This window comes from Motacilla alba, chromosome 6 (assembly GCF_015832195.1).
Source record: "Motacilla alba alba isolate MOTALB_02 chromosome 6, Motacilla_alba_V1.0_pri, whole genome shotgun sequence".
Lineage (NCBI taxonomy): Eukaryota > Metazoa > Chordata > Aves > Passeriformes > Motacillidae > Motacilla > Motacilla alba.
In genome coordinates this window covers 33,562,131-33,585,179 of record NC_052021.1, presented here as the reverse complement: position 1 = coordinate 33,585,179, position 23,049 = coordinate 33,562,131, and the positions used below count along the sequence as shown (strand labels likewise).

The following is a 23,049-nucleotide window of genomic DNA, read 5'->3' as shown; positions in this document are numbered from 1 at the left end:
AGACTGCACAGTTTTGTGCTCGGGACCTTCCGCAGTGATGCCTCTTTCCAGAGCTGGGAGAACACTCTGTTCTCCTGCAAACACCACCACGTCATTAACACAAAGCCTGTCTTTATCCCCAGCTCCCTCAAATTACACAACTCCTGCAATAATAGGCTGCCCCGTCCTTTTATTAGAATAATTCTTGCCAATTGCTGCATTCATCCTACACCATCTTTGCCACAGACCCTGTGTAAACTGTTCTGTATCTCCTCAGTGCCAGCATGCTGAGCTTTTTTCCTGTTATAACCAGGTTTTAGGTCAGTTTAGATGAAGAAATTAAAGCAGTTCTGCTGTTTATTGTAGCATCTTCCATCTGCTAGAACAGCAAGAGGTGTTTTGTACTTATGGAACTCACCTGCTTTTCTGATGTGCATTAAATTCCTCAGAATAACACACTATGAGAAACAAATAGAAATAACACACTGCTGGGAAAGGAAAAAAAATGAAGGGGAAAAAAAACCCCACCAAAAGCAAAATACAAAGCCCCAACTAAATTTCTTAATCAGATTTTTCTGCCTTTAAGGAAATCCGTGTTCTTTAAGTGCTGTTGCAGTGCCATGGGACTGGTGCTCAGTGGATTCATTTTCACTAATATGCTGTAGGTCCTGAACTGCTATTACTGCGATTCATCACTAAATGAGTCGATGCCAGCAGAACTGTAGCAGCATCTCTGAAGGCAGCAGTCTCATCCTTTGGGTGCCTATCATCTGTGTGTGCTTTTGAAAATGTCAGTGCTCCATCATCTGCAATTAGCAACAACAGCCAGCACTCAACTCTGCTTCAAGGGAAAGGGAAAGCCACTAAAGCAGGAGGGGAAACACAAAAACTGTGATCCCTCTCCCAGTTTCAAAGGACATGATTAAAATTCTGTGTTATGTGCTGCATTATTTACTAAATCCTTGGCAAAATGGCTGGTCTACCTCTCTGTGTGGAACCTTCTACAAAAAAAAAGCAAATTACTCCCAGCAAACATTGCTGGATGCCTTAAGTCATGCATGAAGGAAGTGCAGAGCTGCAGCTTCAATTAAGAGTCCCGGCTCAGAGTTAAAAAAACATTGAATATTACATGATGCAGGGTGCAGCTTTGCAACACAAACCCAGCTTTATGCTCCAGTTTTGCTCTGATAAATCATCAGCGATCTCACTTTACAGACATACTTATCTGTGTTCGGAGGGAGAATTTAGGAAGCCAAATGCGTGGAGCATCACTAAGGCTGACAGGACTGCAAGCACAATGGAAGTTAATCATTCTAAAACCTGGCTAACAAAGATCTGTGAAATACAGAGCAGAAGATGAGTACGTAATCAGAATTACTTTGCTGCTGGAGAACAGCAGTGACCTGCCCTTTAAATCCTTCCCGTGGAAGGAACAGTAATCTGGGCCCTCCTCATTATACAACAAATCAGCAATTTTAATAAACAAAGGGCTCAATTTGCCACACAAAAACAAGTCACAGTATTTTGACTCTGCCAGGCCAAATGCTACACTCTAGACAAGAGTTAAATGAACCTGTTTCAGAGCTAATTTACATTCCTCTATTAGTCAGCAGTGGTTCAGGAATTTAAAGAGCTCTCAACAAACTCCTTCGAAGACGTTGTCATGGATGGAATTTAAATGTCATTGCACGTTTTTCAATGACTAAGGGAATTTTGCGCCTCACGTTCTCATTTCTGAGCAGAAAATAAGCCCATATTGTGTGTCTGGATGGAGGTTTGCACCCAAGGGAAGAAGAGAGCAGGGAGCATCCTCACCGAGTGCTGCCTGAGCAGCACTGCCAGCTCTGGTCCTCAAGGTCACCCAAACTGATCCTCCTGCTCAGCAGAGATGGCAAATCCAAGTCAGGGAGCCAAAGCAATTATTGCCTGGGTTGTTTGCTCTGCTCCCAGCCCAGCTCTTCAGAGCAGACCAAGGAGACAGAGCAGATCAAGGCAGGAACAACCTCCATCCCCTCACCTTCCAAAACTGGAGGTCCTCATTTCATACTGGAGAAAAGGAAGGTTAAAAGAGTTCACAAGAGCAGAGCCTCTGAAAGCACAGCCTTTGGGAGTGATGTACCCGCTGCAGGAATGCCAGCACAGGGCTTGCTTTGGGATTTCCCCCCTCAGTGGCTTTGTTTTGCTTTTTTTCAATTACAGCCCTGGCAAAGGGAAGGTTTAACAGGATCATTTCTAAAGAGAAAACCTGGAAATGGAGGGAAACAACAGATAAGCTTAACTACAAAAGACAGCTCACTAGAAATAAATACATGAAAAGCAGAAAGAACAGAGCAAATTGCATCTGGGATGCACAAATTGTGTCATATTCTGAGTGACTCCAGGTTTTGGGACACTAAGAACATCTCGGGAAGAGGACTGTGATGAGTGCTTTTATTTCCTGCTGTGACCTTTTTACATCCATCCATTCTGCCTGGCATCACCTCTGAAATGGTCACACTCATTTCATCATCCCTGAAACCACCTCCTCAATTCTTCCCTCTTTTCTCTCTCTGGAGCTGCTGTATTTTGGGGTATTTTAGGGTATTTTTTTATTTTTTTTATTTTTGCATCATTTACAGATCATTCCCAAACACCTCGGAATCTGTAACAATCCTGAGGCAGAGCCAGGGAATCCAGTTGGATGCACCTTCCTTAGCCCAGATAAAGGAGTAATTTTGCACAAATCTGAGCTTTGTGGACCTTGTGATCCTTGGGCCAGTGCTGGTTGAGTGCTGCTCACTCAACCCAAGGCAGGAGCAGCACAAAGTCACCAACAGTTCATTTACCTGCCCTCAACATAAGAAATTTGGTTTTCCAAGCTCTGAACCAGCCCTTTCGTGCTCCCCCAAGCACAGCTGGAGCAGAGCAGGCCACACTGACACCTCACACTGGAAGCATTCCATTATGTCCCAAAACCCCATGGAGGATATTCCAGTACCTGCTGCCAGTCCATGGGATCCCCTTGACCTCTCTTATCTAAAATTCTCTTAGGTAAAAAAATCCCAAACCAACCAACCAATGAAAGCTGATGATATAAGACTGACCACTGAAATATCCATTATCACTGAAGGTAATAATCCAGCATCACCCAAGGTTTAACCTCAAACTCCAATTTTTTCAACCTCAAACTCCAATTTTTTCAACCTCAAATTTTATTTTTTTAACCTCACATTCCATTTTTTTCCTGAATTAGCTCCCTAAAACCCATCTGGAGCTGGATCTCCAACGGCAGGTACCAGGAGTATCTCAGAGCACAGCATTTCACAGGCCTTCAAACCAGGATGAGATTGATATTTTTGATAGGACTCTTCATTAGAGTTGGACACATTGATTCTGGGGCTGATAATCCAAGTTTCAGATCAGATTGGCAGAGTGGATAAAAAGGGCAAAGTCTCACAGTTCCCAGACACCCTGGAACATTAATGTGTAATAATTCAGAGTTGCTGGGCACTATAACATTGAAGATAGAGAGCTCTTCAATAATCCTGGTGTCAGAGCCACTTTCCATCAATCCTTTGTGAGGAATACAGTGGTGGGAGACTTTCAGCAAGGAAAGGAGGGCAAAAAAAGGGAAAAGTGAGCACTTAACAACAACCAGAATGTGGAATAAACATTAAAAAAAAGGAATAATCTTTTTAGCAAAGTTATTTGGTATTAATGCTGTGTTTTCTCCCCCAAAAAAATGCCACTAGGAATGTTCTGAATCTCAGAAAATAGAACTTATTTTGCTAATATAGTCCAGCTTTTTATCTGCATATACTGTATGGGCAGAATTTAATGGAAATGTATTTGAACTACTGAGAAAAATAATTTGATTCCTATCTGGTTGCTATTCACTGGACTTTAAAACCAAGAAGAAATGTCATTCCCCACCACACCTCCCTGTTCCAGCCCAGGATCAGCAGCTTCAAAGTGAAATTAAGGTTCAGGACTTCTCCAGCAGATTGGCTGCAGGGACACAAAGGCCAATAAAAGCAAATCCCCACAATTCAAATCTGGAAAAAAATGATGGAGTCTATTAATGAAAGACTAAAAAAACAGTGTAAGCAAACCATGGTTTTGCTAAATATATCCATAGGAATTGCCATAGATCAGAAGCTTCCCAATGTCACCAAGCTGCCCAAATCATACACCTGCAAGGAAAGTTTCCCTGCTAAATTAGTTTTTTTTTTTTTAAAAAAAAAAAGAGGATGATTGAAGGTAAGGAATTATGAAGTTTGCACAATTAGAATAATCCTTTAATAACTGCAGTTTGGCTGCTGGCAGTATCAGAATGCAGGGCCATGAGCCTGTAAAAATGGGACCAAAATGAGCTTTAGAGTGTTAAAATTCTCACTGCTGTTCCTTTACCAGGAGATGAAACAACTGATTTCTAATTGACACCTCCTTCTGAGCCCCGTGCTTGCACAAAGGTACAATTATCTCTTATCCTGACTGAGGAAAAATGGCAAAAAAAAGAGCAAAAAGACTTGTCTGAAGACAGGGATGCTTTGTTTTTAAACTACAGAGGCTCCAGCTACCCCAGGTTCCAGATTTGGGACAGGCTTAAAAAAGCTCCTGTGTAGCACATTTAGGAAAGTGAAGGTGGAGAACTGGGAGATGATGGAGACCTGGGCTGGAGTCAGGGACCTGGGGATGATCTTCAAGGTGCCTCCCAACCCACACATCCTGGAATCTGTGGCCTGAGGAAAACTGAAGTGAGAGTCCCCAGACATGGATGTGTCCATCCTCCCTGACCCCACCTCTGTCACTGCCGGGTCTCTGGTGGAACTGCTCTCACTCACACCTGAACAAAACTGAGGTGTCCACAGTGTCCCACAGCTCTTACAGCTTTTGCTGCGAGCTTTGCCAAACAGAGGAATTTTGAAGGTGGATGAGCAATTCCCTGCCATGGAACCGTTTTTGCCACGTTAAACAGTAGTTAGTAAAACACTTCCATGAAGCCGGGCAAATTCTCAGCTTTTTGTGATGGTTTTTGCACGTCACAGAGGTCATCAAGAAGGAAAATTGCCATTCCAAGGGAGACTGGAAATCCCTCCAAACATTCTGCGTTTGGACCTCTTTTCCTAATAGGATGATGATGGGGGATGATCTCTACCCCATTTCTCACTGCATGAACCGACCAGAAGAGGACAGACACAACTCTATGGGGAACACTGGGATTTTTTCCCTCAATTCCAGTGTCAGAAAATCCCAGAATGGTTTGGGTTGGAAAGGACCTTCAAGACCATCCCAATTCCACCCCCTGTCAAGGGCAGGGATACGTCCCTCCCACTATCCCAGGCTGCTCCAAGCCCTGTCCAGCCTGGCCTTGGACAATTCCAGGGATCCAGAGGCAGCCACATCTTCTCTGGGCAGGGCCTCCCAGGGAACTATTCCTTCCCATCCCAGGGAACAACTTCCTATCCCATGTCCATCAATCTTTTTTCAGTTTAAAAGTGTGTGTGGTCCAGTAACTCCTCAGGAGGTCAGCAGAGGTATTTTGGCATTTAGATGAAGTTTACCCTCTGGAATGTTCGAACCTGGAGTCAGTTAGGTCATTTCTTTGGTAAATAAGAGATTTGTTTACTTTATTGCCATCCACACAAGCTCCAAAGAAATTCCACGGATGGACCTGGAACTGTGGACAAAACTCAAACAACTGCCACACTCCTGGTCTGTGGATTCTCCTCAAATTCCCATTATCCAAGGAAATGAGAAAACACAAAGTACTGGGACCTGCTCAGGCTGCAACAGGCAGAGTTCAGCACTTCCATGATCCTTCCTGCTGGTTTTTATCTCCATACATTTTCCTATCCTTCTTGCAAGTACAGAATCCCGGAATCATTGATGTGGGAAATGACCTCCAGGACCATCAAATCCAGCCTGTGCCTGATCCCCACCTTGTCCACAGCCCAGTGCCACATCCAGGCCTTCCTGGAACACCAAGCACTGGCTCCACACAAACACCAGGGTCAGTGGCCAGCAAGTCTCCTCCCTGTTTTAATTCTATGCTACTGCACAACGTTTGGAATTTTAAACAAGCCTGGCTGATGCAGTTATTATTTGAAGCCAGTGTAGGCTTAGAGATAGAATGCACAAAGAGTATTTGAGCTTGCACTGAAATCTTAATCACAGCAAAATGATGAAATAATACCACAGATTTTGATTTTCTCCCATCTTCCCTCCTTTATAGAAACAATTCCTGGGAGCAGCCTCAGTTCAGAAGTCCAAGCCAAGCAGAATGCCAGGTGTTGTGTTTCAGTAGTAGGAACTCCTCAGCTCAGGGTGGGAGCAGCAGGAGCTGTGAGGGCACAAGGATTTCCACCACCTAACACATCACCCCAGCTGCTCCCAAAAGTGCCACACAAAATTAAATATAAAACCCCATGGATTTGGGTGTGTAAGAGCAGTGGGAAGTGGGAAGAGGAACACTGAAAGCTGCAGGAAAGGATGGGTGGGTGCAGCAGATCTGATGATGAGCTGCTGGCTCAGGAGGCTCCAGGCAATGACCCCAAATCCAGGTAAAATCCCCAAATCCAGTCCTGAATCCTCCCTCATGGGGGGCAACCACAATGGGGAGAGATTTGGGCTGAAGGGGGAAGGGACAGAGCTCATCTCAGCCTCACTACTGGAATGTGCTCCCAGATAACCTGCTGGAAGTGCCTGGCCTAAGAATCACCCACCAGCAAGGCAGCTGCTGTTCCACCAGAGCAAATCCCCTCGATGGTTATCAACACCACCAGCTGACATCCTGATCAGCCTCCTGATTTTTCTGATGAGACAACAAAGGCACAAATATTCAGGAGAGATGCTTGACCTTGTACACACCTAATTCCTGTAAGATTTTGTGATTTCACTTGAAATGCATTTCAATTTTCTTCGTCCTCGCTGCGTTTTTTTATAAAAAACTCAACAGTCCTATTAAAATATATAGTTATTAAAAAAAAAAAAAAACAACACTCCCTGACTAACCTGAGTATAATACAAAATGTATTTACAGGGTGAAAGCACTTGAATTGCTGTCGTGGGAGTCGTGCCGTACGCCCACAGTGCAAATACCTCAAAAAGCAAATTAGTCATCTGCTTCCAACTGTCAGGATGCAGCAAAAGACAAACCACTGTCTCGGAAAGAGCCTGAAAAATCTCCCCACTGACTTTCTGTACATGGCAAAGGATTTTTTTTCAGATGCCAGATCAGTCATATCAACCTTGAAATAAGAGAGAGAAGAGTGTTCAGTGTGGGAGTGTCAGGGTGGATGGGCTTTGGACAGCCTGGGATTGTGGAAGCTGTCCCTGTCCAGGGCAGGGGATGGAATCAGAGGAGCTTTGGAGAGAGGAAAACGGTTTTTGTTAAGGTTTAGTTAATCCTTAGTTAGGAAAGGATTAACCACCCAGCAACACAAAGCTGGGATCACTTAGACCCATGTGATCTCCAAGAGGGAAAACAAAACAAAGGGAAACAGGAAAAACAGACACAACAAAACTAGGGAAAATAGAAAAAGTAGTTAGGAGGGAAACCAAAAATAACCCAAGCACACCAGACCCCGAAACACACGGAGCAAAATCCATGTTTGCATCCAGAAGAGCCTCAAGGTAATTCCTCAAAGCACAACACCCATCCTGATTTTTACCCTCTCTAAATGCAAACTGCTAATTGGCAATTATCAACTTCAGGAAAAAACAACAGCAAAAAGGTTAAAACAATTTTTCTACTTTGAAAGTCATTTTTCAAAACACCCTTGCAGGAGTCAAAGGCTGGCCCAAGGTGGTTTAGACCTGCCCAGACCTGGTTTGGGAGCAGAATCTGAAGCTCTTAAAGGAACTAGAGATTTTCATCCACTAAAAACCTGATTTTGCTGATATACAAATACATTTGTATGAGTTTCCCATTGAACTAAAGTGGTAAAGCTTTCCTAGGGCAGAATAAACCTCTAGGGCTAAGCAGGATTTATTTTAACCTAAAATAAGATGCAGAAGATATACAAGAGATTTTTCTGCATTTTACATGGCTGAAAAATGACTTACTCAAGTCATAAAGACAACTAAAGCTCTCGTGACAAAGCGGAGTCATTTTATTTTGCCAAAAGGCAGATTATGTTTGTAGTAATAATGCCAATTTTCTCTTGAAGCACAGTTACTGGAATTATCAGTTCTGCAGTACTTTAAAGTGGGAAACAAAGATTTTGAGAAGTTCTCCACCCAACTGTTGGTTTTTAAAGTATTTTTCTGTAAAGATGGACAACGTTAGGCCAGGTTGGATGGGGCTTGGAGCAGCCTGGTCTATGGAAGGTGTTCCCATGGCAGGGGGTGGAACTGGGTGGGTTTTAAGATCTTTCTCAAGCCCAACCACTCTGGGATTCTGGGATCAGTAGGGTTTAACCAGCTGTGTAATGAGTTGTCTCAGCAGCTCTAGGAAATAATAAAACAACTCCAATTAATACAAAGACTTGAGGAGAAGCAGGGCCTGCACTCCTCTGAGCAAGGCCAGAACTGTCACATCAAACACACTTCAAAGGCCCACTGCCTGCCTAAGATCATTTGTTTCACTATATTTAAATAACAAACATCAACCAAAAAAAAAATTCTTGAAGTCTGTTCATCCTCCTTGCTGGTGATAATCCATCAAAAGTGTGAGGAACATCAGGAGCATCCTGCTCGGTACCCATCACAGCCACTTCTGGGAAATCCTGCCATTAGGGGACTCCAGATCTAACAGATCAATCCTTCCAAGTCATTTTTAGGAGTTTTTTCTTTGTTTTTAATAGATGCCCATTAAAAAATAAATCAGCATACACAGATCTAAGCTTCCCTCTCCCAGCTCAATGGGGTCTCTCTAATTTATACAAGCAAAAAAAAAATATTCAAATGCAAAGATTTTGATGTTAAAGTTGGTATTTTTTAAAAAAAGCCTCCAGCAGGTGCACAAATTGTGTGTTTCACAGGGATTTAGAGAGTGTAATCCCCTTAGGCTGCTCTGAAAATTGCAGCCTATTCTTAGTTCCTGCCAGCCCATGTCAGCAAAATGGTTGTTCTTCATTATGATATTTTAATACTTAGGAGTGTTAATTGAGGTTAAGCTCAGGTTGTACCCAGAATGCCAAAAAAATTAAATAAATTAATATTAACCTGACAGAAAATGAAAGTCTCCTGAAAGTAATACAGAAAAATGTGTGAAAAACTGGAGATGAGATCTCCTTCCCCAGGGGAGATGCAGACAGAGAAACTGAACTCACCTACATCCATCCTTGCTCCAGAACCTTTGAGGCCAGGTTGGACAGGGCTTGGAGGACCCTGGGGTAGTGGGAGGTGTCCCTGCCCATGGAATTTTGTGGGATTTAAGGTCCCTTCCAACCCAAACCAGTCTGGGATTCGGGGATTCCATGACCTGCCCAAGCTCTGCACATCCAGATGGAAACAGAAAATACAGGATTGAAGGTCAAAGGATGAAGCTCTGGAGCCATGCTCCTCCTCAGTGGACATCAGAACAATCACATCCAAATCAGGCTGAAACTGCAGGAATAACTTCTGGGATCCCTACCAGGCCAAACCCAACTTCCATTTCTCTAAAAAGGCGACAGATTTTCTGTAGGAAACCTTGCCTTGTGAAAGACTTGACATTTGAAAGAATTTATTTTTACCAAAAATAACAACTGGTTTACTAACGACAGACAAAGTTTTTGGTCTCTCTCCTACATGGGAATGCTTTCCAAATTATTTTTAGGAGGAAAGAAAGAAAGCAGCTTACTCAAACACTGCATGGCACAAGGAAAGCATCATCACCCAGAACTCTGCTCTCCTTCTCCTGGTATCCAGACTCTGCTCTCAAATCATTCCTAGGAGTCCAAAACTGATGGAAACTCTGTTTTTCGGGAAGTCTGCACTGAAAATCAACCTCACTAAAATCTGCATGGCAATGCTGTGCCTGTAGTGAAATCCTTGCTGGCGTGAAGGAGACAAATTCCATGCAAGTGTTTGTGTAGATAATTATGTGAAAACAAGAAAGTGAAAGTCTAAAGCCCTGAGGTATCAACAACAAAATTCTTTCATGAGGAGTTTAATTTTTATAGAAATAATTGAATTTACACTGTTCTAACACTCACATAATTCAGTCCTGGCTAAAGAGCTCTGAAACTGCCAGATGGAAACCAAACACTGGGACACCATGGAGGGTTCTTGGGGCTTTCAGGGAATTCTAACAGGATCACTCAAAGAAGGAAATAATAGAAAATATGCAAAAATCATCTCTGAAAAGCTAAAAATACTCAGTAAGGAAAAACTGCTTTAAGAAAACTTGAACAAGAATTAAATCCAAGTAGAAAACAAATCTATCACTATAACCAGTGAAGACTGAGAATTGCAAAGATGCTAAAACCAAGCAGAGTTAAATGTGGCAGTTGAGAGATCAGGATTTCAAACTCATGATCCAAAAATCATCTCATTTTTAAATAATTACATCCAAGGATGTAAGTATTCATTTTCATCAGCTTAACGAGTCAGCCTTACACCAGCAAACATGCTTTTAAGTGGAAATCTAGAATTATTATGCATTTAAAGACCATCAAATCATAGAATGGTTTGGGATGGGAAAACCTTAGAGATCATCCAGTTCCAGCTGTTTGCAGGGCTACAAAGATGAATGAAAAAGTCCCAACTGGAAAACAACTTTAAACAAAAAAAAAACCAAACCAAGCTGGCACCAGCACAGGGTGTTTATGGCTTTACCTATAAAGAGCAGAGCCACATCCCTCTGAAGGCAGCTATTGACTCTTCTTTATGTCCTCAGTAAATAAAGGCCTTCCCCAACTCATCTCTAGACTTTAAATGTTGTATCTTTAGTTAGAGCTTTTAGGAGCTGATCGATAGCTTGGGGAAAAAAAAAAATCATTTTACAAGTCTCAGGTTCATAGTAGGGACAATTTGAATGTCAGCTTCTGAAAGATCTGAAGAGGGGAAATGAAAATCAGGAATTGCTTCTCTTAGAGAGGAAAAGAGCAAATATAAACCAGGAGGGGGCTTTTCCCATAAGGAAGAGCACACCAAATGGACATTTTGCTTCATGTGAACTCCTCTGCACATCTCAAGGAGGGTGGGTTTGATGCCATTTTGGTTTTCTATGTCCTCTGTATTCTCTGCACATATCTTTGGAGCTCTGTAACATATGATATTAATGTCTAATGTACCAAATAACTTTGCATGACTGTTCCCTAGACAAAAACCAGCCCAAATTCCAGAGCTCCAAGCCCTGAGAAACACAAGACCCCTGTCCTAGGTTGGTTCTCCCTGACTACCAAGGCTGAGAACAACTCTTCGAGACACATTTCATGGACAAAGTACAGCTTAGTGCCAGACTCCAGAAAAGGGACTTCACCTAGAGAAAACTGCACCACCACTTGTCCTCCTAATTAGTAATCTCACCAATTATGCTGATTTCCTAAAACTTATGCAAATGTACTCACCACTGGGAGGGTAGACTTTTGCAGACGTCTTTCCATAACTGTCCCTGAAAGCCTTCAATAAAAATCCACTTTTACATTACCTCCTACCCTAAATTTATCTCGAACTTTATTTTCCACATTGGGAAAATGACAACAGGGTTAGATGGGATATTGGGAAAGAATTGTTCCTTGTGAGGTGGGGAGGAGCTGGGATGGAATTCCCAGAGCAGCTGGGGCTGCCCCTGGATCCCAGGCAGGGTCCAAGGCCAGGCTGGAGCAGCCTGGGACAGTGGAAGTGTCCCTGCCACAGCAGAGCCACTGGGGGGGATTTAAAATCCCTTCCCACCCAAACCATTCCATGGTTCTGTGATGTAGTTTTTTTGTGGGAGGTTACAAATCAGCAATGTTGGTAATCTGAGCATGTTCCTCTGATTAAAAAGCAGTTTTGAGGCCAATAACAACCACCACCTAGAACAGCAAGAACTCCACATTGCATTTTGCTTTTACAAGGAAAAAAAAGTCTTAAAGGAACTGGATTCACCCTCTCGTGAACTTCTGTTGGTGCCACCACAGTGCCAGGAGCTGCACCCACAGCCCCAGAGCCTGTGGCTGTGCCACCACCCCAGCCACTGCTACTCCTTAAAATCACAAAGAAAAGTGCCACAGGCCCAGCTGATCATTTCCTGAGCTACACAAACAGCCTGCAGCACCTCAGAAATGCTGATTTTCCATCCTGGGGACAGGCACATCAAACAGTTGGTGCACAATTTCCCATTAACACTTGGTATTACATAGGCTGGATATTTTGCCAGGTAAAAATTAAGCCTTTTTTTTTATTTTCAAATGCTAGATTTTTCATTTTTGCTGATTGTCAGGGCAGCAGAGGAGCTCTGTCCCTGCAAGGGCAGGGAAGGGGCAGAGATGCCCCTGGTTAAGCAAAGCAGCCCTGGATAATTGGAGGTCAATCAGCTGAACTGCCCGGGCTTGAGGCAGAACCTCATTCCTTGACTGGATCTATTTGTCCCAAGTTCCCTGGAATTATTTCCCCACTTCTTCTAAAAACAACTTTGAGGAAACCTTGCCAGCACTTGTTTGTATGCAACAAACTGAAATTAACTTCAAAAGAGTCTAAATTAGTGATTTTACAACGAAAAATCTAAGTACCAATGCACAAATACTGAATTAACAATTTTCATTTTAAACTCATCTGCATGCCAGAACATTCATGTTCACAGGCAACTGTTCTATTTTAATGAAATATATTTATTTTAACGAATTTTTTACGTATTAGAAAGTCCCAGCATACCTTAAAAACCCCTTTTTAATTAAAAGTGACCAAGGCAGAGACAAGCACAGGTAAATGAGAAGTCACTGCTGCAAGAGACTTCAAACCAGAGTGTGACAAAGCACAGCTGCAGGCTAAGGGAGCACAGGAAATGTCATTTCAAAAGCATTTTCTTCCTTTTAACACACAAACATCCCTACAACAAATCTTCAGACCTCACCGAGAGGCACAAAATTCCTAAACAGATCTTATTTTGCATTATTATAGTCTGTATACTCCTCCTGATAGAATGGATTATATGTTTTGATTTACTGCTTAATGCTCAGAGTTTGGGTAGGGTGAAAGTGGAGAAAATATTAATCCACCCCAAAGAAGTCATTTCTTAATTTAAGCTGAATATGCCATTTTTGATGCTATTTTCCTGATGTCTGGATTTTTATATTCAATAATCAAGGTTAAAAAATTATTCTGAAATTCTGATTCTTATGAAAATGGTCACAGAAGGCAAAAAATTGTTAAAATAAATAACTTTTTTACTGATGCCACGTTCTTGTCTTTGCAGGCTTTCCTATCGGACCGGCCAGGACACGGCCAATTGTGACACATGCAGGAACAGTGCATGTATTATCTACAGGTGGGTTCCAAATACCAATATTCCCATTTTTCCCTGGGGGAAAGCAAAGATTCAGTCACTAATGCAGGCTCAGAGATTGGCCTTGATGTTCCAATCAACAAAACAGAAATTGAACTCCACTGAAGTCATAAAATTGAGCACTTGTGGAAGTGTAAATCACAAAGAGATGATTGTGGGCACAGAGCTGTGGGACAGGAGGTGTCCCAAGGTGTGAGCTTTGTTTTGAAATTGCTGGAGGTATTTCAGACCTTTTGACTTTTATACACTTCTGTACCTACTTTAGATTTATTTTTACGGCAATAACAACTGGATTTGGGAAGTCATTTGGAGAGAGGGTTTGTAAAGCAAAGAGAACCAGATACAGATCCCATCGACAGTTTTAGAGTAAAATCAGGGAGAGATGGGATTTTGGGAAGGAGTCCTTCCCTGGGAGGGTGGGGAGGAGCTGCGATGGAATTCCCAGAGCAGCTGTGGCTGCCCCTGGATCCCTGGCAGTGCCCAAGGCCAGGCTGGAGCACCCTGGGATAGTGGAAGTGTCCCTGCCCAGGGGTTGGAATGAGATGAGCTTTAAAATCCATCCCAACCCAAACCATTTAGTTTTCTGATTTTATAAACTGACATTCCTACCCAGTTTGTTTGGGTTTTTTTGGCACATCCAGTGAAGGAATAACAGGCACTGGGCACGAGGTGAAACCATCATGAGGCTGACAATGTTTCACCCTGACAGCTTGATTGTCCTCCTCCTCTGGAGTCCCAAAAGATCCACCTGACTGTTTGCAGGAGAGGGGAAAACAAACGTGGCTCAGGGTTTCAGCAGATCAGGCAGTGCAGCACAAATGAAACTGCACAAAGATGCCAATTCCAGTGGAGACAAAACTCCAATCAAGGCACCAGTGTAGGATTTCCCTCCTCACTCCTTAATTCTCTGCTCAGCCAGCTTTAGGCAGAAGAGCAGGAGCTATTTATTTATGAATTTTCTCTTCACTGCACAGAAATAAAAGAAAAAAGGCTGGAAACCTCCAGCTCCACCTTACAACCAACCACAGCAGGGTTCTGTGCCGGGGCAGGAACCAATAAATGTCTTTGTTCCTCCTGTACAGCCAAGTTCAGAAGCACAGAAACACCCAAAGCCTCCTGTGCCTCCCTTTTCCTGGGCAATCCCTGCCCCAGAGCAGCCTGGAGGTAACAGCACAGCACAACTCCACCAGGGATTTCTCCTTGTTTCACAGCTAGGAAAAAACTCAATTAAAAACTTTGGCAAATCTTCATTTCTACTCAGTGGATTTCAAGTTGAGGAAACTCCCAGCTCCCATTCTTGCATTCAATGGGAATCAACTCCAGAAAAGCAAGTTGGGAGAGTTTTCCTGCTGAGAGAGGGCAGGTCCTGCTGCCCATTCCCACCTGGAATGCCTCTGGAGAGGTCCTGCTGCCCATTCCCACCTGGAATGCCTCTGGGCAGGTCCTGCTGCCCATTCCCACCTGGAATGCCTCTGGCCAGGTCCTGCTGGCCCATTCCCACCTGGAATGCCTCTGGGCAGGTCCTGCTGCCCATTCCCACCTGGAATGCTTTGGCCAGGTCCTGCTGCCCATTCCTATCTGGAATGCCTTTGGCAGGTCCTGCTGCCCATTCCCACCTGGAATGACCCTGGGCAGGTCCTGCTGCCCATTCCCACCTGGAATGACCCTGGGCAGGTCCTGCTGCCCATTCCCACCTGGAATGCCTCTGGAGAGGTCCTGCTGCCCATTCCCACCTGGAATGCCTCTGGAGAGGTCCTGCTGCCCATTCCCACCTGGAATGCCTCTGGGCAGGTCCTGCTGCCCATTCCTATCTGGAATGCCTCTGGCCAGGTCCTGCTGCCCATTCCCACCTGGAATGCCTCTGGCCAGGTCCTGCTGCCCATTCCCACCTGGAATGCCTCTGGCCAGGTCCTGCTGCCCATTCCCACCTGGAATGCCTCTGGAGAGGTCCTGCTGCCCACCCCCACCTGGAATGCCTCTGGAGAGGTCCTGCTGCCCATTCCCACCTGGAATGCCTTGGCCAGGTCCTGCTGCCCATTCCCACCTGGAATGCCTCTGGCCAGGTCCTGCTGCCCATTCCCACCTGGAATGCCTCTGGAGAGGTCCTGCTGCCCACCCCCACCTGGAATCCAGTTGGATATTTGGATATTTGCCTCAAGCCCTGTTTGCAGGGGATTTCTGAGCAAGAACCAGCTCAGCTTTGTGCCAGTTTAGGAGAATTCCTGCTGCAGGCAAGAAAGCAGAAAGCAGAGACACGGCAAAGCAGGGGAGGCAGGAGCAAAGGGGATTATGGAGACAGGATAAGCCAGAAGGGATAAACCAGGAACTCAATGACAAAAACAGCCCTGGGATGTCCTGGAGGAACTTCTGAACACCTCTGGGAAAAGGCAGCAGCTCCTGAGTCAGGCTGGGATTAAATCCAGAGGCTCCTCTGCCAAGGGTTTGCATGGAAATGCTGCAGGGAGTGACCTGAGCTCTCTTTAGGGCAGAAGAGCTTTTAGGAACAGAAATTAAAACTGCTCAGTGTGCCAGAAATCCCTGAGTTCTTGGAAGGCACTGGACCTGTCAGCAGGAGGTTCTAAAGTCTTGAGCTCTTTTCCCCAATTAACATAGGAGACACTTAAAATACATATAAACAAGTAAAAATTAATTTATCCCATAGAAATATATAATATATATACTTAATTTATATATATATAGGTATAACATATATATTATATATATAATTATGATAATAAATATTATGTTACTATAATAGTAAATAAATATTATATATATAATAATTATATATAAAAAAGTAATTTATCCCATAAGGGCATTAATATATAAATAATGCCCTTATGGGATAAATCAATATTTAAAGAGAAATCCTTCATTTTGCCTTTAATTGACTGTGTGGGTTTTTTGGATTTTGATTCAATTTTGAGCATGGTACCACTAAAAAAAGATATTTACAGCTGTTTCAAATCTTTATTTTCAAGCAGCATCTTAAAGGAATGGTAAAGTTACCTAAGTGCATCCTGCAGTGTCAGGTAGAACACAGGAGAGGAGGTAGAAATTCATGGAATTAAATTCTTCCCCCTCAAGATGAATTTCGGAGTATTGATATAATGGAGCAGAAAAACCAGAGACAGTGGAGAAGGCAACAAAACCCCTGCTGTGCTTTAAAGGGATTTTAGCATCCAAAATACCAGTGCTGTCAGGAATAAATTCTAAGAGGCTTTTGGGAATATAATTATTTTGCATATTAAATTTAAATTTTTTGTTAGCATTAAAAATCTATTTTATATTATTTTGTCTTTATATTGAGAAGAATAAATATTTCCTAGTACTTAAAAAAGGAAAATTATATTATTTTCTCATTTTGTAAAATAATTAGGAAAATTATCAAATATTAAACAGTACCAAAACCACAAATTAGCAAAACCTGAAGCTGCTTTGAAAATCAGGAGGAAAAAAAAAGACATTCCCATTTGGAGATTCCATTTTCCTCCAAATTCTACTTATTTCTGCAGTATGGTCAGGAACTTGGAACTCCAGAGCCAGGAATCACTCAACTTCTCTCACTGCACCAGAGCAGCCACAGCCTTAAAACTGTCAGTTAAAAATATTCTTTGTAGCCATGTTCATGTTCAGGCAGAATTTAAAACAGAAGCCAAAAAACGTGATTAAATTGTTAAAAAAAAAACCCAACCACTTTATCATTTTATCCAGCAGTTTCAATAATCATGAGGTCACAGAACACGTCCAAAATCATCTGCTACAAACACAACATAAATTTCTGTCTGATGTTGATGCCCCAGGGACATTTTTAAAGTCAGAAAAGAAGTTTAATTGAGGGTACTGCCAGGATAAAGTCAATTTCAACACTGAAGTATTTAAATAAAATTCTCTATATGGCAGTAAATATGAATTTTTTACAGTGCAGTCAAATCCTGCTGTTAAGAAGGAATTGCATTAAAATGCAGAAACTCTAGCAATTCTGAAAAACCCCAAACCCAGGTGGACTGGAAGCTTCCCAACCAGTTTTACCCTGTAATTATCTTTTCCTGGACCTGCCCTTCCTGCTCCTGTTTAATTTCCCATCCCATGTGGATGTCAATCCTTGAGCAGGAACCTGCAGGAGAAAATGGGCTTCTCTGGAATATTTGGTGTATTATTCTCAGGCTTTTAGCAGTAATTATTTCTGGGAAGGAGCATCTTGTGGGATTCCTGCTGGACTTCCCTTCAGGCAGGAAGGTCAGGAATTTCCAACAGCTTGCACAAGGAAATTTCAGCTGCTGGAAGGAAACTTCTAGGAGCTGAAATCCCAATTTCTGACTTGGAAGGAAAACAAATCCACACTCCACTATTGTAGTTCTGTGGGGGGAAAAAAAAAAATCACTCAAAGCTGTCTCAACCATTAATTTGGCTACTTTTTACTCCTTTAAAATGTTGATTTATGCTGCTGTGTTTTTACTTTATGTTAATTTAAAATGGACTCTCACTACCCAGCAGAAAATATATTATTTAGAATCTATACAATGGAATTCAGTACAAGAGGTCAAACAGGTTAAAAGATGGGGATAAAAGTTAATCAGGCAGCACAAAGCCCACACGGAAGAAATTCACTTTTAAAGGTTAGATCCTTAAATATTAATTATTCAAATTAACAAATGTGGCAATAAAAAGTGAGCATAAGGCATCAATCCCTAGGATAGCAGCAGTGTAAGAAAATCAGGTGGCTCAATGGTGAGAACAGCAATCTTCATCACCTTTTTATTTCCTACCCACATTAATTAATTTACATTTCCTCCTCTTATCGCTGGATTATAAAATGAAAAATGGATCTCAAAGGCTCCTGAATGCTGGCAGTGCTTTGGATCCAGGCTGGGCAGATTTTTGGGCTGAAATGGGAAATTCAGCAGAGATTGCTGGGAAGTGCATTAAGCTCCTTTTGAAGTGATCAGAGCTCCTCTGGATCCCGTTTTTCCAGGATGTGAGGCACTGATGCTGTGCCCTCCAATTAAAGGGAGCCACGAGGTGGAATTCTGTAATTCCTGCTCCACCTCCCCATGGTTCAGCTGCTCTGAGAGCCAGGGGGATGTGAGCAGGAGGAAGGGAAATTCAGGTGTCAGCTGGAGGGGAAGGAAAAAGGATTTCCCTGGAGGCAGAAAGAGGAAAAAGCCACCCAGAGCCTGTGCAGGCTCCAGCCTTGGAGGTGACAAGGGACAAGTGGAGGAAGGAGCTGGAGCTGCTGGAATGAGCCCAGAGCAGCTCCAGGATGATGAGAGGATGGAGCAGCTCTGCTGTGGGGAAAAGTTGGGAGAATTGGGATTGTTCAGCCTGGAACAGAAGCTCTGGGGTGACCTCAGTGTCCCTGCCAGTATCTCAAGGAGCTACAACACAGATGGAGAGAGACTGAAGGGACAGGACACAGGGAACGGCTCCCACTGCCAGAGGACAGGGATGGACGGGATTTTGGGCAGGAATTGTTCCCTGGGAGGGTGGGCAGGCCTGGCACAGGGTGCCCAGAGCAGCTGGGGCTGCCCCTGGATCCCTGGCAGTGCCCAAGGCCAGGCTGGACACTGGGGCTGGGAGCACCTGGGACAGGGGAAGGTGTCCCTGCACAAAGGGGTTGGAATGGGATGAGCTTTAAGGTCCCTTCAACCCAAACCATTCTGGGATCCCATGATTCTCTGAAATCCCTCAGCAGCTCCATCCTGAACCCAGATTTCTCTGACTCAGCAATTCTCCAGTAACCAACAGATCATGAGCAGCTAAAACCTGAAAATGATCCATGACAACAACCCGTGACTGTGCTAGAAAACGAGAAAACCCATCCGTATCTCAGAGCTTGTTGCTCCAAACCCTCCCACAGTCCATATGTTTAATCCCAATGGTTCTCACTCCTCAAACTCTGCTCTCAATCCCTCATACAGCTCAGCTAAATTAGAACAGTTCTCTGCTGCCTGCATGCAAAAGTAAACTCATTAATATATACTGTCAAATACAGAAAGCCAAAACCAGAAAATCCATCTCATCAACGCCTCGGGTTCCTTAAAGGGGCTCCAGGAGAGCTGGAAAGAGACTTGGGACAAGGGCTGGAAGGACAGGACACAGGGAATGGCTTCCACTGCCAGAGGGCAGGGATGGATGGGAGATTGGGAAAAATCCTTCCCTGTGAGGGTAGTGCCAAAATAAAATCATCCAAGGGCTGCTAGTTGATGAAATTTGGCCCAATTTTACTGGGAAAGACAACACTGATGCACAGGCAACTGCCCCAAAATGGGAAATTTTGGTTGCAAACCTTGTGAGTCCACAGTGATTCTCAGGAGAAAGCACAGAAATATTTATCACAAATAGAATTTTACTGCTTGTTGATAAAAACAGCCCCTCTGTTTGGAGGAAGAATTTGGGATAGGCATTAAAGATGGGGAAACTCTGAGCCAGTGCTCCAAATTTAACAATATTTAACACGGAGGGAAGTGAAGCTTTAGGATGTCCTGACCAGGTGTGTCAGGCCAAGGTTTGTGCTATTAAATAACATTTAAAATTCATCTCTTGCTTCTGTAGGGCTCGTTCAGAATTGTCAGTCTATTGAAAAATATGATTCTATCATTAAAGAAAAAATGCTTCTGAAGCAAATAATTCCCATCTCTGTGTGCAATGCCAGGAGAACAGGAGAGTCCTGGATAATTAAATTAATGGAGTTATTATGGGCAGGCTTAAGGGACAAAAGGCAAGTCTGAAAGTGAAAAGAGACACATGGCAGGAGGATATTTCAGGAAAAGGTCATTTGGAGAGAGGACACCTGGAGATGCTGAGGGGACAGAAATAGCACTGAGCAAAACAGGACTGGCAGAGCTGTGACAGGTGACACAATCAAGCTCAGGAATACAGCTCAATAACAAAATTATCAAGAAGTCCTACAAATATAGACTATTTGCTGAATTTAATCCCTGGAAGTGGCCAAGGCAAGGTTGGACAGGACTTGGAGCAACCTGGGATAGTGGAAGGTTGGAATTGGATGATCCTGAAGGTCCTTTCCAGCCCACATCTTTCTGGGACTCTGTCATTGACCATGATTAGTAGTATTTCATATGACTGATATAAAATTAAAGATAAAAATAAAGTCAGCTGTAGATAACATATAAAGATATGTGAAAAATTTTTTTTAAAAACCAGGTTTTTGTCTTATTTCTACAGCACAAACAGGGATAAATTAAAGCCTAAGTTTGCAATTAAAAATTTGCCTGACGGAGCAATTCCATTAAAACACCTCCAATGGTAGATAAATTGATGCTGATAGACAGCAATCAATTATTCTGCAAAATTTACAGTTCTGAATGCTGAAATAACACAAATGTTCTTCCTTCAGCCTCTTTATACCCTTCAGAAGCAAAATGTTTCCCTTGGATGTGAAGAGCTGAAAGCTGATCTGTGCTGCAGCAGCAATAATATGGGGCTTGTCAGATGGACCAGAACTAAGATGCTTTTTTTTCCTCTTGAGGTCTATCTTTAATAGAAATTGATTATATAAAAAATTACTCTCTTCAGCAAGGGGGTTTTATAACAATTTCTTCTTTTTTACAGCAATTTTCAGCAGCTCTTAAGAGCCTCCCTGCAAGAATAATGTTTGAAAGGAGTAAAAATGAACTCTGGCAATGCCAGAGCTGAAAGGCCTTTTTTATTTTTTCCCCAAAAATACTTGATACTGAGAAAAAAAAAAAATAGAAAACAGATACAACACATGCTAAATGCTGCACTTCAAATGAGGGAGCTCTTAGAGAAGCACCTCCCTCATTCCAGGATTTTCTCTGTCTCACTGACAGAACTCCTGTGCTGGGCCATTCCCAATGAGCTGATATCCACATCTCACCACTAAATTCGTGCTGAACTTCTCTAACCAAATATTTTTGGCCAGCCACACAGCACACAGAACATGTCAGCAGTGAAGGCAACGTTGTTTTTCCATTAACAAGGAGGGATATTAAGCAGTAGGCTTGGAATGTGCTTCTGCACCAATACAGCTGTCTCCTGAAAATTCACCATTCTACACTTCCAGCACTGAGCTAAAAATTTTAAATTATCTTTGATTTAGAATGGCTTTTTATTCATAAAAAACACAGCAATGGTAAAATACTCTATGTGAATTCTTACCTAATGTATTTCTCTTCTCTGCTATTGAAAAGTTTATCCAAATCACTGAAATGCCAAAACTTTTGCCAGAAATTAATTTACACTTAAACCAAACACCAAATTAGGCACAGCCAGATGTAAACAGACCTTACACTTTTCCAGCACCCCTTCCTGGGGCTGCACCAGAGTCCTTGCAGTCAAAATTACCAGCTCTTAAAAAAAAAAAGGCACAAAATTCTCCTTATCCTTCTCTCAGCATCTTTGATTCCTAAGAGGAAAATAAACGCCACCTAAATCAGCAGATGGTATTTGATGACATTCTGTGCTCAGTGTACAAAACCTGTGCAAGGTGAGGTCCACCCGAATTTGCCCCTGGAAATCTTGGAGGTCTTTTCCAACCTTAACGATTCTGTTGGAGAATTCCCTGGAAGTGGCTGCAGGTGTTCTGTGCCATGTGTCCCTGCTCTCCTTAAATCAGACACGGCTTAAACTGAAGTTTAAAATAATCTCTTTATGGATGAGACCTGGGGAATCAGATCTCACTTCTCCAGCAGTTCACTCGAAACAAGAAATGGCAGAAATACCTCAGAAAACATATTTAGTCCTAATTAAAAGTGAACTCAAGCTCAGGAGAGATAATTTCATATTTAGGTAACAATAAAAGCAGCCAGTGCAAAGCCCAAGACGGCTCAGCAGTGGAGGGGGATAGGGAAGAAATAAATTGATCCAAGTGTCTAAATTCCCAAGATTTTACCCTTTTAAATTCATCCTCTGATAGCCAGAGGCCCCACTGCAACAGGAATCCTTCAAAGGTCCCTTCCAGCCCCAAATATTCTACCCAAGACAGGAACAGCCTCAGTGCAGAGCGTGGCCAGAGGCTGCTGCACAAACCCAACTAAAACCACCGAGTTCTGGGAGTTCTGAGGGGCCAAAATTCACTTTCCACCATCAGACAGGATTTTTGCTCCATTTTAGGCTGTGGTTCCTTTGGTTTGTAAGGTGGTCTCAAAATGCTCTGCAGCACAAAGCTCAAGTAAGGGCTGGAATTTCATCTCAACTGTGCTTCTTAATTGCTGGAAGGATTGTGTAGCCAACAGTGTTTGGAATTCAGGACAGGGATTTTACAGCTCCAGTCTGTGTTCTGAAGGCAAGGATGCACTATAAAGGAGAACTGCTTTTTAATTGATCTATTTATTCCACACATGTATATGAGTCTCTAAATACAACAGGAACTTGATGAAATTAATCTTTTCCATGGTAAAAGTGGCAAGGAACAGCTGAGGTAAAGAATTTCTGGGACAGCCTCCTCGCTTTTGGCCAACCTCTGAGCTTTCCCCAAAGAACAAGGATGCAGGTGTCTGGCTGCCACCCTGACCTCCCAGAAGGGAGACCTGAGCCTCGAAGCACTCAAAAATCATTTCTCCACCAAAAAAGAGTTGGATTTCTCATGTTCAGTCACTTATCAGCACCTCCACCATAATCCTCAAGACCCTCCTTAACAGCAGGGAAAAGCTGAACAATCCCATTCCTATTTTTCTTCTGTAATAAGTCCTTTT

The 23,049-nt window shown here is 42.9% G+C and overlaps 2 protein-coding genes across 3 annotated transcripts in view; one reads left to right on the top strand and one right to left on the bottom strand.

Moving 5' to 3' along the window:
* The window catches only part of DOCK1 (dedicator of cytokinesis 1), a 273,464-nt gene that overhangs the window by 155,937 nt on the left and 94,478 nt on the right, over positions 1–23,049 (bottom strand). The window lies entirely within an intron of this gene.
* Positions 1–23,049, top strand: part of INSYN2A (inhibitory synaptic factor 2A) — a 49,721-nt gene that overhangs the window by 23,534 nt on the left and 3,138 nt on the right. Inside the window, exon 3 of one of the 2 annotated variants that reach the window (XM_038141073.1) lies at positions 13,283–13,354. In XM_038141073.1, coding sequence (XP_037997001.1) covers positions 13,283–13,354 — 72 coding nt within the window. Of the gene's footprint in view, positions 1–644; positions 11,712–13,282; positions 13,355–23,049 lie in introns of those variants that run through there. The other variant, XM_038141074.1, reaches the window with a different exon arrangement.